This window comes from Athene cunicularia (assembly GCF_003259725.1).
Source record: "Athene cunicularia isolate RWA chromosome 4 unlocalized genomic scaffold, athCun1 chr4_part3, whole genome shotgun sequence".
Lineage (NCBI taxonomy): Eukaryota > Metazoa > Chordata > Aves > Strigiformes > Strigidae > Athene > Athene cunicularia.
The window spans coordinates 22,175,536-22,191,990 of NW_020799100.1; the positions used below are offsets into that span (position 1 = coordinate 22,175,536).

Sequence of the window (16,455 nt, forward strand, 5' to 3'; positions counted from 1 at the left end):
ACACACACACACACACGCGCGCACACACACACACACACACACACACACACACACTCCAGAGTGAAATGGGAAACCGCATCCCGGCTGCCTCCTGCAGGCCAGCACGACCAGAGGGGAAGGGACAAGGCTCTGGGCAACAAAAGGTCAGTCGCTGGTAGCCAGAGTCACCTTAATCCAAGGCGGGGACTGCCAGCTCCCAGGCCGAGGTTGCCCCTTCCCCTCCCTCGATGGCTTGCGGGCTTTGAAGTGCACAGTGTCAGTGGCCAACAGGTATCCTGCCAGGGGAGGGCCACTAGAACCACCGAACACGGTTGTCCCCACCCGTCACACCGCTGTCAGTCGCTCTCCTGCCCATTAGCACCCTCCAGAGCCATCCGACTGTTTTATTCTCCTCGCTGTCAACAAACTGCCAGACTTCTGGTTAGGACAGATAGATGAAACCCCCCCGTAAAAGCCTCTGAAAAGCTCCACTAACGTTATTAGAAACCAGGGGCAGGGCATGGATTTCCCAAGCTCCATGGTCAAGAAGCAACACCACAATTCACTTCAGCAGCGTATATTCCTTCACCCAGGTCTGGCACTAAGCCCCAGCCCCTGCTCGTCTCAGTTCTGGCAACCTTAGAGCTTAGCACTAGTCCAAAAGTGAAATGGCTCTCAGTCCCCAGCAGATGACTACAAAGGCAGAAGCAGCTATGTAGGATTTCATCAAGCAGCAACCTAGACAGGAAAGCACAACAGCTACCACGGGCCCTCCATCTGCTGCAGCCCCCCTGCTCCACATGAAGCAGCTCCCGATGACAAACAGAAGCCCAGAGACTAAGAAAGGAGCCTCAAGGGCCTCCGTGACTCCCAGCACAGGCAGCACCCCCATCGTGATGGATTCCAGGTAACTGTTTGCAGTCCATTCCTGTCTCTACAAACCACCCAGAGGATCTCTCCCCACCCAGCCTCACGCTGCTAAGCCTCCCTACCCTCTTTCTTCCCCACGCCCGAGAGCCAGCACCGACCAAGCGCCAACATCCTTGGGATGGGAAGATATTCCAACTGAGGAGAGCAGTCGGGGGGGGGGCGCTCTGCTACACAAATGGGAGCAACGAGGCCAAAGCTATCAGAGTTTGGGGGTTTCCAGTGCCGCGTGTAAATCAAGGGGCAGAACTCAGGAGTCATGACCAAGCTCATCCACAGAAAGGAGAAATGGAGGAGCTAATGTTGTGTGTGCCCTGCAGGAAGCAAAAGCCTAGAAACGGATAACCTGTATTGTCCAAAAAGGCAAGGCCAAGTCCAACTGACTGGTTCAAAGGGAACAGCCTTTCAACAGAGGAAGTGGGGATGCAGGGTAGTGAGAGGGCTGGAGTGGTCAGGGAACTAAAGATGCAAGGCAGTAAGGAAGGTGGAAAGCCCACCCCCAAGCTTTGTCTTCCCTAACTTGGTGGCTTTTCCATTGCATTCACAAGATACATCCGAGCAGACAGGCTCAAGGTGAGGAAGAGGGGAAGGAGGAGAGGAAGAGAGTGTAAAGGGCACCAACCACAGTGCCAAAGTGCAACAACATAAAAAAAAAAAAACAACAAAAAGTAAAACGACAGGACACTCATTCTGCACTCAGGGCTCATACCATGCAGTAAGAGGGGCGGCCGGGGCTGCTCCCCACCAGTAAACAGGGAGTTCGCTCGCTTAGTAGATCGTTTTTTCAGCCCACAAAGTAGGGTTGCCTAGCCAATGAGCGGTGATGTTCTTCAGTGAGACTGGCCGGTTGGGGAATGTGCTGCTACAGAACGGGTCTGTTAGCAGGAGCACCCGCTCTCCGTTACTGGCTGCTCAGGAGGTTTCTCTAGCTTGATGTCAATCACTGCAGGAGACAAGTTAAGGAAATCACGTGGTTCGAGGAAAGAGCAGAGAAAGGGAGCAGTGTCTGGAGAGGTTGTCAGCTATCCCTTCTGCTGGAGCAGAGCACATCCTGCCTGAGCAGGATTAACTGCAAAACCAGCAGACTCAGTGTGTCAAGACTGTTTAGAGGCTCAAGCCCGGTCAAGCAGGTCTGCACACAAGAAAGTCCTGTGCAAAAAGATGAAACAAACTTTCAGAGTATTTTAAAATCATGTAGATTTTCTCCTAAGCTTCAGTGAAGAAAGCAAAACTTGTGCTTGCTGTTAGAAGTAGTTGTGTACATTTCTATAGAGACCACAAGCAGGGTCCTCGATTTACACTCAGCCACCTCTCTGCAAAACCCCAGCAAGGCCCATCCCCACAACGTGCCAACAAGTCTGTTAGCTCAACCTAAACAAATTGTCAAATTCTAGAGAACAAGGGGAAAGCAAGGATACTGTCTTCTTTGCTCTTCTCTGGTGTGCTGTCCATCCCAGGTAAGGCAGCAGCCACACGACGGAAAAGCTGGAAAGTAACAAGAGGTAAAAGCTGAAGGCTTGTCAGACAAAAAAAAAAAAAATCATGTTAAAAAACATTGCTTTACAGCAGATCAGAGTCCGAATTGCACAAACTTGTCACGTGGGTAATTCAGCAAGCAGGGATCAAACACCATGAGAATTTTACCTAAGAAATTTAATAGGATTTGTTAAAGAAGTTATTCAATGCCCTCAAACCTGTTTTATTTTATCTATTCCTACTTGAACGGAATATGGAATTAATTAGTAACAATGCTTCCAGGGATGCATAAGCCACCTCCCTCCTGCACTCAGTGAGCCTGTCATTTACTCATTCCCAGCCTCACCAGCTTCTGCACCCAGCAGCGCTACAGTGCACAGTCTGGGACTTCTGATAAGCAACCTCAGGAGAGACCCAAGGTTTAAGAAGTCTATGGAATAACTGGGGTTTAACAGCCCATCCTTTCAGTTCAGTCCTGCTGCAAACCAGCCATTTCTGAGCAGAACAGCTGGCTCAAGAGAGCTGCATTGAAGCTATTAAGGATGGGCTAGAGGTGGGAAGGACTATCATATCCCCCTAAAAAACAGAAAATGGTTTTGCACAGTTTTTCAAGTCAATGCTTAGAGCTCCTCCTGCTGACATTAAGGCAGCAGCTAACACCACAGAGCCACCACCAGGCAGGCTGAGGAAAAGCACTGCATAAAGAAATCATCAGCTAGGGATGATTCTTCTCACAGTTGCATGGCAGGGGCTTCTCATCCACACCTCCAAACTGTGTTACTTGGAAAATCAAGCCAGCCCAGCGCTGCAGTTAGCATCCTTTTAGTCACAGATGTTCTCACTGCAAACACCCGCTAAGCAAATAAAGCAACAGTAAGTTAGAACCAAGGGCTAAAGTGGATTCAACGCAGAAAAGCCAAAAAGAAACAAACCCAAAGTCTCCTTATTGCACTGTGAGGGTCTCCTAAGCTGCTGATGTGCAGCAAACTCTACGTATGGTTCCCAGCTGACACCAACAGTACCTAAGCTCCCTGCAGAGCCCTGGGCCTTATGCCCCAAGTTGTCACACTTCAGAACGATTCCGGAACTAGTGGAGAGCAGGATCACGAGCTTATAGCAAGAGGCAATATGGGCACAAGCTGCAATACAAGAAATTCTGCTTAAACGTAACAAAAAAAGTTAATTTTTTTTTTTTTTACTCTCCAGTCAAACACGGGGACAGGTTGCCTGGAGAGATAGATGGAGTCTGTACCCTTTGAGAAATTCAGAACTCAACTGGTGTTACTTCAGCCTGCTCTGAGCATGAGGGCTGGACTAGACGATCTCCAGAGATCCCTTCCAACCTCAACTATTCTAAGATTTTCCTCTGCGGCTTGCAAACAGAGGCAGGAACTTCCACCCTAGTAGAATCAGCATAAGCAATTATCCTGACTGATGTCAACACTGATTTTAGGAAACAGTGCATTAACTGTTAACAACAGCAAAGGGAACGTGCAAAATTTTGTTTGGCTGCACAAGACAGCGCCGTTCCCATCGCTCAGCACATTCTGGTTTTCAGTTCCTCTTTCTTTCAAGGTAAGTTGGCTGAGCTTTAACAGGGAACCACTGACTTGACAGGAGAGGAGCTTCCACTAGGTAAAGCAGCAGCGAACATTGGGCAAGAAGCACCTCAGGGGTTGACTCTAAACAATATAAGCAAACATCTGATGGAACAGAACACCACGCAGAAGCATACACAGAGCAGTAAAGCACAAGATTTCCTGTCGTTAGAACAGGACATTGATCTACCTGTTTCACATTGTAGCCAGTCTTTGCACTGGTCTCAATAAACATCACATTCAGCTCTTTGGCTCTCTGTTCACCTTCTTCTGTAGTGATTTGCCTGGACAAAGATGCAAACAGAAGCGGGAAGACAGAAAAGGAAGAACAGACAGGAAGAGTTAGAGATGTCCGTGACGGAGACGCTCTCCAGCAGAGTGGCTGCTTCACCACCCCTTACAAGAGCACAGAGACCACCAGGGAGACCTCAGGACCCCCCAAGTTTTTAAGACTCCCAGATCCTCCAGCTAAGAATGAGACAACCTCAGGTAAGTTACCAGGGGACCCTGGACTTAGGACTATTAGTAACAGATGAGCAGCACAGGATGAAGTTTGAGCAGTACGTTGGAGCCTCATTCACAGCATCCTCAAGGGAAGGAAGAATCCCCAAATGCTGCACCTGATATAAAAAGCAGTTTCCCAAAAGTTGACAGAAGGGAAGGTTACAGAAAGATTTCAGAAAGGCTCCAGCAGCGAGTGCAGTGCAACAGCAAGTGGTAGGCTGCTGCCCGCGAGCAAGCACCTGCAATGGCATCTCTGACCAACAGCCTGTACATACCTGTTTCACATTATATCCTGCTTTAGCACTGGTTTCAATATACATCATATTCAGTTCTTGGGCTTTTCTCTCACCCTCCTCTACAGAAACCTGTCTACAGCAACGAGAACAAATCACAGAAAAGAAAAACCAAAACAAAGAAAAATAGTCCAAAAAATGATAAAAAGAAAATTGCAGGAAAAAAAAAAAACAGCTACCAACTGAAGCAACATTAAAAGGAAAGAAAAAACTTAACAGGCTGCACCAAATAGGAACAGTGCTATTTTTAGTTCAGCTTTTTGCCCTCAGAGCTTCACTTGCATCATCACTTGTTTTTTACCCGAGGACGAACGGCTCCCAATCCGCTGTATTCCACCTCGAACAATGTGACCAAGCTCAGAGTGATACTGGGGCTTTGTCCGGCCTTCAAAGGCTTTCAGCACAAGACAGATCTAACTTCCTTTTAAAAGAAAGGCCAGGCAGCTTCCTTTAATGGTACCTGGATACACACCATGAACCCAAATTCTAGCCTAGACCAGAAGGCAAGGATAGAGTCACTTACATTAAACTGATACTCTCATTAAACGTCTAAAATAAGAATTTCTAATGCTAAATGAATTTCAACTGTAGCTATGTTTCCAACTATTTTCTGGTCTTTCTAATTCTTAAGCAGTGCTGGGCCAGCTGTCCTGCACACACGCTTCACTTACATACCATCAGGAAATAATCCGAGGCTGAAGTTATCCCATTGGGTTTTCCAGCTCCACGCAAAACTGGATTTTGATAGAAATGTCTCAAGTCTAAATGCCAGGTTATTCAGTTAGGGACCTGCAGTTATTTCTAGCTCCCAGGAGGACTGAAGAGATACCAAGTGGTCAACACCCAGAGCTGGCTCAAGTAGAACTTGTTACTTTTTGTAAGCTGATTTCAGAGACCAGACTGATCTGAGGTCTTGCCACCTGGAATTCTTAATCCAAATGAGCTATCTAGATATATTTTAATCAAATTTCTGAAGCTCTGAGCAGAAGTTTTACTCAGTATTTCCACAGTGCAAAGCACAGGACGCTCAGAAAGGCCTCCCACTGCAAGTGGGAAAAGCCAAATAGCTGCCAAGACTGAGGTGGTCTGCGTGGAGGACACAGAACACATTTCTGTAAGAACCATCAGTACAAAGTCCATGGAGTGCCCAGCTGGAGTCTAACGTTATCCTTTTCCCCACCGACTCAAACCACCTGCCATTATTAGAATTGTCTGTGCTTTTCCTGCTAGGCACGGCAAACTAAAATCTAACAGCACGACTCATCCAGGGACTGGGGGCAAAAAGCATCTCCTGACACCAGGCTGTGCACCAGGGATGCTGGGTACAATCTCATATGGGCATTTGGACAACAGCAAAACCACAAGACAAAACCAGTCACAGTATGTTCTGAAGCAGTACGTACGCTGCAGGAGTGAGTAAAGCAAGGTTTAGAATTTAAAATGTGGTAGCATCCAACAGTGAAACAGTCAGATCCCTATTAGGCCCATCACCCCAAGGAACAGAGTAAACAAACAGGCAGGTCAGAGAATAGTGCAAGGTTTTTCAGAGAAAACATGAACATTCAACCTGTAAGGCTTTTCAAGCGGTTATCTTTGATCAGAAGTGTCTCGTGAACAGAGAAGGGTTTGATTTTGTAAGACCCCATTTTCGCTGTGAGATCCAGGTGTTTCCCAGTTCAGCCGTTTTGAGGTGCTTTCTTTTGCATCGATAAAAGTTCCCCATCATTTCAATACTTCCTATGTGCTACGACACACGACGAGGCACACACATGGTGTCTGTGAAGATGTTTCAGTTTAAAATAATTGGGACTGTAAGGAACCACACGGCTTACTCCATCTTCCCTTTGCCAACTACTAACCATTAAAATAAAAACCTTTCCTCAGTGACACTGTTTCTGATGTCTTCATAAAGAATTAAAATCTCTGAAAACAACGTTTTTGTTAAATCAACAATCGAGAGAATCTGAAATAGAAAAAGTGCAAACCTGTGGTTTTTCTAAACTGCCATTACACTGGTTACGTTGGTTGAAGCGCTGTTACAGGATTAAGAGTTTTAAAAGCAAAATGCTTTATGACACGTCCCAAATTATTAAGTCCACGTGATTTTAAGAGTCTAATTAACTTTTTACGTCTCTTGAGGAAGCCTGCTTTTGCTGATCTAGTTTCCTCTCACGCATCCACAAGATCAGTTTGTGTCATGTATGACATGAAATTTATGCTCAGAGGGAAACCTTTTAGACTGATACTGCAAAAACTCGTGCTGCATCTTGTAACAAGAGACTTTAGTAGGAACTTCCAGTTGCACATGCAGAAAGAGTCATGTAAACAGGAATACTGAAAAAAGGCACATTTCCTTGCTTTTGCATGACATCTTTTTGGCTTTACCTCAGCATGAAAAGGAAAATCAGACAAAATACACCATTGAGAAACATTGCATAGAGACTTAAATTTAAATAAAAGGAATTTTTTTTAGGTAGGTTTCTTTAAACCAAAACTATTTGTGGAATAGCAAAAGGGAGTGATTTTGCTTATGCCCAAACCAGAAATCGAATTTCATGACAAGGTATTTATGCTTCATTTAAACATCAACAATTGAAGATGGACTAGTTGGCCAGTTCCTGGCTTTTACTGGTCAGGGCAGCAAGGCCGCCAGCTTCTCCCCCCCACCATTACCTCTTGTCTGCCAGGTCAGTTTTGTTCCCCACCAACATGATGATGACATCGCTTCCTCTCTCTGTCCGAACGTCATCGATCCACTTGGAGGTTTGCTGGAAAGAATTCAAGTCTGTAGGGAAGAATCAGATGGGAGTGCTAAGGATAAAACTTCTTCTCAGAGAGGGAGAACGCTACACCTGCGCTCTCCGTATCTCCCCACACCACATATAAATGACCCAGAAATCATTTTCCGCTCAGACAGAAAAACAGGGTTTGGGGGGGGAAAAAAAACGTTTTGAACGTTAAGTATCTTTCTGCAGAACTTCTGGTCGTAACTTAAAGAGTTCTGCTGACGGGCAGGATTTCAAACAACGCGACACGGAAGCATCACTCACTTGTAATGTCATAGACTACCACAGCAATAGTGGAGTCGCGGATGTAGCTGGGGATGAGACTGCGGAACCGCTCCTGGCCTGCTGTGTCCCAGAGCTGCAGCCGAACCTGCTGGTACCAGGCCAGGGAGAGCAGAGAGGACGAGCGAGCAGGAGAAAAGAAAGGAGGAAACTGTCCTTTAGAGAAAAGGCCATTTCTAGAATAAACCACACGCACTTCAGTCTGAGAGGCTGACCTCGTAACCTTGCCCCAAATACCCCCCACACCACAGAAGTTGGGTTTTCTGCCTCTGGCAGTAGATATTGTGCTTTAATGACCTGCTCTGCTTGCCGAGGGGTTCTGCTGAGCCCGGAGAGCTCCAGGTTACACTGCTGACAGCCGTAGCTAACAAGTCACAGAGAGCTGGCCTTCCTGGTCTACCCAGAACTTTCCACAGGACTCCTTGCCTAAAGCATCTCAGACCAGAGCTTTTTGGGCAATTCCCACGTGACAGACAAGCAATTCCCTCAACCCAGACACCCACAGTAAACCAGCAGCCTTTCTCCAGCATCAAGCATCCAGAAGATGGCAACGGGGATTTTCAGGCAAGATTAAGGCAATCAATAACTGATGTATCAAAAGCAAACGTGACGTGCTCTAGGCTTCACGTGACACAAAGGGCACCGGGTTCTCTTTTTCAGATAAACACAAGAGTCAGGAACAAGCACAAACGCGATGACAGGTCCAGTTTGAGCTCCAGAACTGCGCTCAAACACAAACTGACCTGTTACATACGACAGCTCTAAGGTCTTGGACCTGCTTATTTGAAACAATAACGGTCAAAACGTGCCCAACTACCACAGTGAATACTAAACAAAAGCTTTCCACATACCATTTCCTTCCAAGTCATTACCCCACACGGCTAGCTGTACAAGTAGCTGCCAGAAAACAAGATTGCTGTTGGCATTCTCAACAGGCACGAGTTTCACAGGAGGGCCGATGCTGGATCCCAGCTTAATTACACAAATTGGTTAGATGTGCTCACAAAGCCACTTGTTCAGCAGTGAGGGAGAGCAGCTGTTCATGCACAGGACAGCCGTTAATAAGGCAGCTTGCAGGAGCCTGGCTACAAGGGAGAAAGGAGTTTCAGAAGGACCAATAATTGGCTTGTTTAGAAGAGAAACAGAAGCTGGACAGAGCGTATGTCTGCAAAGTGTCTTGCTACAAACAGATTCAAACAAACATGGTGCCCACATCAGGGTATGTAGATCTGATGCCCTGGGGCTTAAGGAAGATTAAGGCTTATAGTTAAAGCAATCAGCTCATGCTTCATTTTGAAGGCAGCCTTGATTACAGTAGCAAAAGTCAGGGCTCTTCATCACCCCAGAAACTCCGGGTGACAAACTCCAAGCACCTGCACAATATTACGTGGGACTGGAAGACCAGATTGGTAAGGACAGCTTCTGGACTTCACAAGCTTCCACAGAGTCCCCCAGACATTGCTGCTCCACCAGAGTGTTCACCCAGGAAGTTTACCAAGGGGGTGATTTAAACACTCCAACACTCAGACTCACAGGCAAAAAGGCAACTAGAGGAATAACCACAGAACTGGGGAAGAACTTGTAGCACGGGGTAATGCTATTAGAGGGAAGGCCTTCAGCCACTACGCAGGTACCACGCAGGCATCCCTGAAACGACCTGAGAAAGCTGCAGTATTGCTGTGGCTTCTCATTTCTAGAAGTCACGTTTGTGTGCAGCCATTTTGGAGGGGAAGAAAAAAAAAAATATATAAATAAGCCACTCAAGCACGACAGTGTGCTAATGACCTTACCAGTCAGGAAAGATGAAAGGTCAACCAAGAATTAACACAGCCTCTCCTCAAAACAGGTAACTTGTTCAGAGAGGGACCTGAGAACAGACTTTCACCATGGCGCTCTCTACAGGCCACTTGCATTCCAAGCTGCCCAGCAGATTAACCTCTTTTTTTTCCTCAGCTCCCCACATGCTACCAGTTTTTCTCTACTAGTCAAGAGTATCTTGGCTGGTACTTAAGTATGTCCTTTGGGACTGTCCCTATTTCACACTACTGTGACCAGCATTAACTTACAGGAGACTATCTGAGGTTCCCAAACACAGCTACCATTAAAGACAGTGCTGATAAACAACCCTGCAGAGTGGTAAAGGAAACTGTGTTTTCCTAATCATCATCATGCCCTCAGAAGTACACGAACACGTTCCTTTAGCAACAGGAGAAACCTAAAAGCTTCTCAGTCACTAAGAGCAAAGAACAGTAACAAGAACAAATGAAAGTACCTGAAAAGATCAGTCCATTACCAAAGTATGAGATCAGCTTAATTATTTCTGACACGTCTGGAAGCTGTTAAGAACAGCCTAGACTGGCAAAATTTTTACACCTGCATGGATAAACAGCATCCTGTGCCTGTCACAACAGTGAGGAGAAAAGATGCCAACCTCTGCAGGCTGCCACGCTGCCTCACCTAGATGAGTTCCCAGAGCATCTCAGCACTCCTCAAACCCCAAACAGATCAGTTTTACATTAGTTTGAACCAAACCAGAAATCCTCCCAGAGTCAACTACTTAAGCTACAGGACTGGGAGAAAGACCATACAGTTATTTGCCCTCAATATACAAGATGAATCATAAGAAAAGTCTATTATTTGTTAAGTGCTTCAGTCAACCAACACAAAACAAAGCCCTGGTCCGTAAAGCCCCACTACAGTCTAGAGTTTGTGACAGAATAAAGGTGGGCCAGAGGTTTTTCATCTGCACTACACTCTTTATTTAAGACTTTGTCCACATGGTGTTGGCCCACTGGTATAAATCCTGTCTAGATATTTATGCTGATACTGTAGCTTAACCAAAAAAGCCAGATCAAGTGGAATCAATAACAAGGAGTTCTAATGAAATAATTGTATTCATATCTTTGTATCTCATACTAAAACATTCATGCCAAGAGTTACAGAGAATTCCCCTCTAAGCTTGTTTATTCTTTAGTAATTATGGTAGTTACATCTCTTCTCTTCCAAAAGCTCTCATTACTCATATGAATCACCAGCTCTCTTCTTCAATGAAATGGGAGACTTGAATCCTCACAAGTTGCTACACAGCTTTTATTTAAATGGGTGTTGCACTGTTTTACCTACTCTGACAGTGTCCCTTTGCCTTGGCACCTGAAGTTGTTACTTGTATTACAACTCTGGTTATCCAGAAAGGAAAAAAACCTGTTATCATTCTGAGGTTTAAGAAAAAAAAAAAAAAATCCAAAGCAGAAAGAGTGAAAAGCTTTCCAAAGGCTACCAATCACCCCTCATTCCCATCAGCACAGACACATGAGAAGTCACAATCCCTATTCACCCATCTGCCAATCCTCTGTGTGTCGCCTCCACCGTTGGAGCTTTGAGCAGCCCTGGGTTAAACAATTCCCCAGTTGCTGAATTATGGGATGGAGTTACCCCTGGTTGTGGGGGAAGATGCTCAGTTATTTCCTCTCTGCCCATGAAACCCCTCTGGTCCTGCAAGACAGCCTGTCTTAGCTCCTTTCGGATAACCACCACCACTTGCAATGTGTAAAAGGTCCATGTTAAAAGCAAGGTCCCTGCAGCCGCTCCGGCTCAATACCTACTTGTAATGTCAAAGACAATGACAGCCACAGCAGAGTCACGGATGTAGCTGGGAATGAGGCTGCGGAACCTCTCCTGGCCGGCTGTGTCCCACAGCTGCAGCCTGATCTGGGAAATGGAAAAGTGCAGGGGAAGAGGGAAGGGGAAGAGCAGGAAAATGGAAAACAAAACCAAAACTCAAGTGAAATAAAAATAAAAACAAACAAAAACTGCAAGGCAAAAATAACGCAACAAAAGGAAAGTTAAAACGGAACAGAAATGTGAAAAGAGCCAACAACACTTGGCGTTCTCACAGAAACCTCAGCCTGGCCCATCTGAGAAACCTCCACAGACCCACTAATAACTCACACAAACACATTCTTCTGTTTAATCATAAAACCAAGGTATCCCTAAAAAATACCTTCTCACGCCATCTGCTAAGGAGGGAAACAAGCATATACATACCTCAGGGCATCCTGCCATGCCAGGACTCCGGCTCTAAGGGCCCCAGGAGCAGACTGCAGCCTACAGGTAACTAGCTGGGGTCAGTCCTAACAGCAAGGACATCACCCCGCTACCGCTTCACCCGCGGGAACGCCCGCTGCGGCGAAACGCAGCGCTGGGGTACGAGCCAGACCAGCAAACACCCTCTAAACTGGCTTATCTTAAATCCAGCAAGTCTGGGAACACAGAAAAGGAAATACTACTCGGTCTTTCAAGAATGAGGTTGTAGCTGTAAGGTTGGCAGTCTGGACTGAGGACGAGGCTTCTCCTGGCCCCAGCTGACTTAGTGCCCCAGCGCACTGGAAACGTGCTGGAAATGGGGTACTTAGAGCTGCCCTCAGCGGGAGGCTACTGGAAATGGCTTTGAAAAACCAAATTCCACATAGATTTGTCCCTTTTGCTGGCTAGTATGCGCTACCCAGGCTGTATTTAGAGCTGAGTGATCTAGCACAGGTATAATCTCAGGATCTATTATCTGGTCTAAGGACATATCAAATATGCCAAAGCATATGCCGCAGTTAGAGGCTTAGCAGTCTCCATGTCAAGCCCAGCAAAGCCTATTGCAAAACACAGCATTAGCCATATCAGATAAATCATTTCAACGTCTGAATTTTACTAGCTTGTGTGCTTGTATTGCTCCCTCCTCTTATCTACATTCAACACCTCTGTTATTTAAACAGGCTTTATGGGCTCTGTGGACCACTCGCATAATCAGGAAAGCTAACAGTATGTCCAACATTGGAAAGAAAATGTGATTTTTCTGGCTAGCGGGCCAGCAGGTGAATGACATCCTGACCTACACAAGCACAAGAAATCAAGACTACACTGGCGGAAAGGGCATAAAGGCATCCCAACTTCACAGGGGTCAAGCAGCACTCCCAGGCTCTTTTTCTTCTCCTGCCACTGCCAGTACTGCCGCTGAACGTTAGCCAAGTAGTTTCTTTCATACGAAGATTAAGCAAGGTCTTTTCTAATAGTGAATCCCAGGTGAGATGGCAGAGCAGCACTCAGGAAACTCACCACACACACCTGGCTGAGACTTTTTGAGAAGCAACAGACCCAAAGCAACACGAAGGACTTCCACTGCACCACCGGGCCCTTCCTCCCTGCCACAGTTTCCCAGTTCTCAGGCAGCAGTAAAACTAGCAAAATGGCAAGTCCTAGCAAAACATAAACTAATGAAAAGACAAATACTGAGAGACAGGAGAGGGATGGGAGGGATCTGTTTATGCAAAAAGGAAGCTCGTGCAAGCTAAATCCAAAATGGCATTATTATCAGTATGTCAGAACTGTGGTGCAAAAGGAGCCTTTCTCCAAGGAGGAGCTATGCCACCGCTGGTAATCGTGAATGTCAAGACTTGGGACTGCCTGGGATCTGCTCAGACCCATTTATACTGACAATCCCAGGGGCAGAGCTGCAAATTCTGGCAGCAAACTACACCTAAGGTACATATAACAGACAGCCCGTTCCCCAACATACAGACATTAGCCTGCCCCAATTCTGCATGAAAGATTCTGACTTGACTCTAGAGGTATCAGATACTACCACGTATCAGAAAGAGGAGAGTGGGTCAGCGACTGGACCCAACAAAGGCCTCTGTGGGATTTCAGCAGCCGTTGGGAGGCACGGCCAGGCGAAGGAGCACGCACGCTGCCGTTGCCATGCTATCACACAGATGCCTCACTTACCGTGCGATCTTCAAGATACATTGTTTTTGACAGGAAATCAATGCCAATGGTCGCCTGAAAAGAAGAAAAGCATTAGTAGCTGCAACTTGCCTTCCAGCATCTGAAGATCAGATCTTTCTATACAAACTCTCAGAAATATTCACAAACTTATAACTAAGATGCTGAAGTCATCTGCCTTCAATACAGTTGATAAGAACAAAGCAATCTGGGTATGTGCACCATCTTCATTTCACATCATTCTTCCAGCAATTCTCAACGGCACAAGAACCTCCGAGTCTCCATTTTAGCCTCAGACATTCATACATATTACCACAGATCATATCTGACTGGCATCCCCTTCTGGTCCACTCTAATTCAGTCTGTTAAGAATGATCTTATTAGAAACAACCAAAAGGTAGAGCAAATTGTGGGTGACTGCTGAAAGCTAAAAAGCGATGTTTATTCAGGGCTTTCCATATCAGAACGTGCTTCCTTTCCAGTAACATTCAGAAGCTTCATTACCCAGGCAGCTCCTTCTGTACGTCTCCTTCCACTCACGTTTCCATTGCTGTACAGCAATTCCGGTACAAAGACATTTAAAGTCATTTCCTAAGTTAGATGTGCTCCCAGACACTTAAAGCAAGCAGATGTCCTAGCCCATCATCACCCCAGGGAACAAGTTACGGATGTAACAGATTTTAGTATTTTAGACAGATTATCTCTAGTCTTAACACACGCAGGCAGCATAACGTGTTCTGGCAGGTCTGAATCAGAACGTGAACCATTTAACATTAGAAGAGCCCATAACAGTCAATTGCTGTAGTACTTATTTCTGGGAATCCTATTCTGTGCAGCCAGGACACAGTTTATAACAGCTACAATAAGCAGATAAATCTGTGAGAGCACCTTACAAAAGTCAGGAAAAGAAACACAGAAAGCACCAGAGGATCCAGTTCCAGTGATTGACTTCCCCTCAAGAAAACAATCTTCTCTTCTTTTTCCAACTTAAAATTACCCTAATCTAGACCTGTAACTCTTTCTGCCCTGAATTATAACATCCTAGTCTCATCATCTTTAAAGATATTTGGTATCCCCTTGAAATACTGCTGTGTGCTTTCGACGAAACTAACTTTGCCTGAAATCTTCAGGCCTCTTAAACACCTTCAGCTTTTCATCTGCAGCCTCTTCATTCCTATCCTGCTCTTTCCTCACCAAGACTTTCCTGTTTTTTTCCATCTATAGCCTTTTAGTTAAAAAAAAAAGTAATTTTTTAAAATTTTAGTTAAAAAAATAGTAATAAGAGAGAATATACCATGCTGCTTCCTTACAGATATATCTATACACTCCAGACTCAACTATTCCTACTTAAATCTCTAAAGGTGATACAAACATGCTTATGATAGTTCTTGGTCTGTATCTTATTGATTCTGATTCTCTCTTCTTCCTGAGACTTCCACATCCATCGTCAGGCATCCTGACCGCCTTCTCTGTTAGCCAACCCATAAACCAATGTTTCTCCCTGTTTTCCTCAAGGCTTCTCACTCTGTATTTCCTGACATCATACCAGGTGCTTGGGCTTAATCATAAAGTCTTATCTCCATTTCAAGGCACATTACAGCCTTACATATGATATTGAACTGACATCTCATGGACAAATGTGCTTTGCCTTAACAGTTCTCACAGGCATCCATTTTAACAGCAGGGAATAGATTTACCCATATATACTTTTAATAAAAAAATAAATAAAAAAAAAGACTACCACATACCTGGTAAGTATTGTCAAAACTGTCATACATAAACCTGGTGATCAGAGAGGTCTTCCCAACTACAAAAGAAGAGAAAAATTACTTTCAAGCAGCAGGAAGAAAAAATAACCACTGTTTTGGGAGTGGCACGCTGGTAGCACTGATCATCAGAACGAAGCTGCCAATCTCAGGCTATTTCTCAGCTAGACCCTCCTGTGAAATAACCAGCTAAGAAATTCATTCACAAAGGGATAAAAATCAAATCAAACTCAGTAGGGCAAAAATAAATCGTGATGAAAACTCGGTCCTCAAATTAGGTACGTTGTGATGCATATGACAAAGAATTATTTGCTTTGAGCAAGCAATAAATCTGCTTTGTTACTCGTTTTGCTACTTATGTAATCACCAAGTCTAGGACTTAAAGGCATAAACATCAAAACAAGACACGGTGATGCCCCAGACACTCTTTAGCTGCTTCTGGCTGGGTCAAAAAGCAACTCTCAGGATTTACATCCTTTTTTCATAACAAGATTTTAGATACAGTGTTAACTTTGGTGCCTTGCTTCAAAACTCAAAATTGACATCTCCAAATGATATCAAGAGACAAAGTGCAGAACCGACAAGAAACAGGAACCAAAGCTAAGAGCTTCGATTCTGAGGAAGCCAAGAAAAATTCAAAGGACGTGGATGGAAGAGAAGAGCGAAAAGAACAAATTGCCTAGAAAGGCTGTGAAATTGTGAGCACTGGAGAGGGTTAAAAACAGGTTAGATAAATATCTACCGGCAACAATGCTGATCCCGCCTTAGGAAGGGAGGGGAATTAGACAAGTTCTGGAAATTCCTCCAAGACCTACAGCTCTGGGACTGAGGTAAGCTCTAGTAAGAGATCTAAAGAGAGTAATAAAGCAGAGAACCCCGCCATTGCAAGAAAAGGATACAACTCCTCCGTGTATTGTGAGGGAAAGGGTACAAAAGGGAGTCAACTTGAGGCAAAACAAAAAAGATGATGTAAGGGAGGCAGCAGCCACGCCACACCGACAGCGCTGCTTCGCCGCTGGTTTTCTCTCCCCGGTGTGTGCCCCACGCTCGGCGCGGGCACGGCCAGAGGCACACC

At 45.3% G+C, this 16,455-nt stretch overlaps 1 protein-coding gene across 6 annotated transcripts; it reads right to left on the reverse strand.

Annotated features, from left to right (window-relative positions):
- Window positions 1-1,411: 1,411 nt before the first annotated feature.
- On the reverse strand, window positions 1,412-16,436 carry RAB41 (RAB41, member RAS oncogene family). 6 transcript variants are annotated; one of them, XM_026848269.1, is made up of 8 exons: window positions 15,363-15,998; window positions 13,618-13,671; window positions 11,448-11,553; window positions 7,828-7,936; window positions 7,451-7,562; window positions 4,171-4,264; window positions 2,325-2,391; window positions 1,412-1,849 (listed from the first exon to the last, which is right to left on the reverse strand). In XM_026848269.1, the coding sequence occupies exons 1-8, from the start codon at window positions 15,386-15,388 to the stop codon at window positions 1,785-1,787; spliced, it is 633 nt and encodes a 210-aa protein (XP_026704070.1). In that variant the 5' UTR covers window positions 15,389-15,998; the 3' UTR covers window positions 1,412-1,784. The 6 variants fall into 6 exon arrangements, 2 of the variants coding, with proteins under 2 accessions (XP_026704070.1, XP_026704071.1); XM_026848270.1 differs by lacking the exon at window positions 11,448-11,553 and having other exon boundaries at window positions 7,828-7,933; window positions 15,363-15,627; XR_003398373.1 differs by lacking the exon at window positions 1,412-1,849 and having other exon boundaries at window positions 2,360-2,391; window positions 4,171-4,853; window positions 15,363-16,436.
- Between the last annotated feature and the right edge of the window lie 19 nt (window positions 16,437-16,455).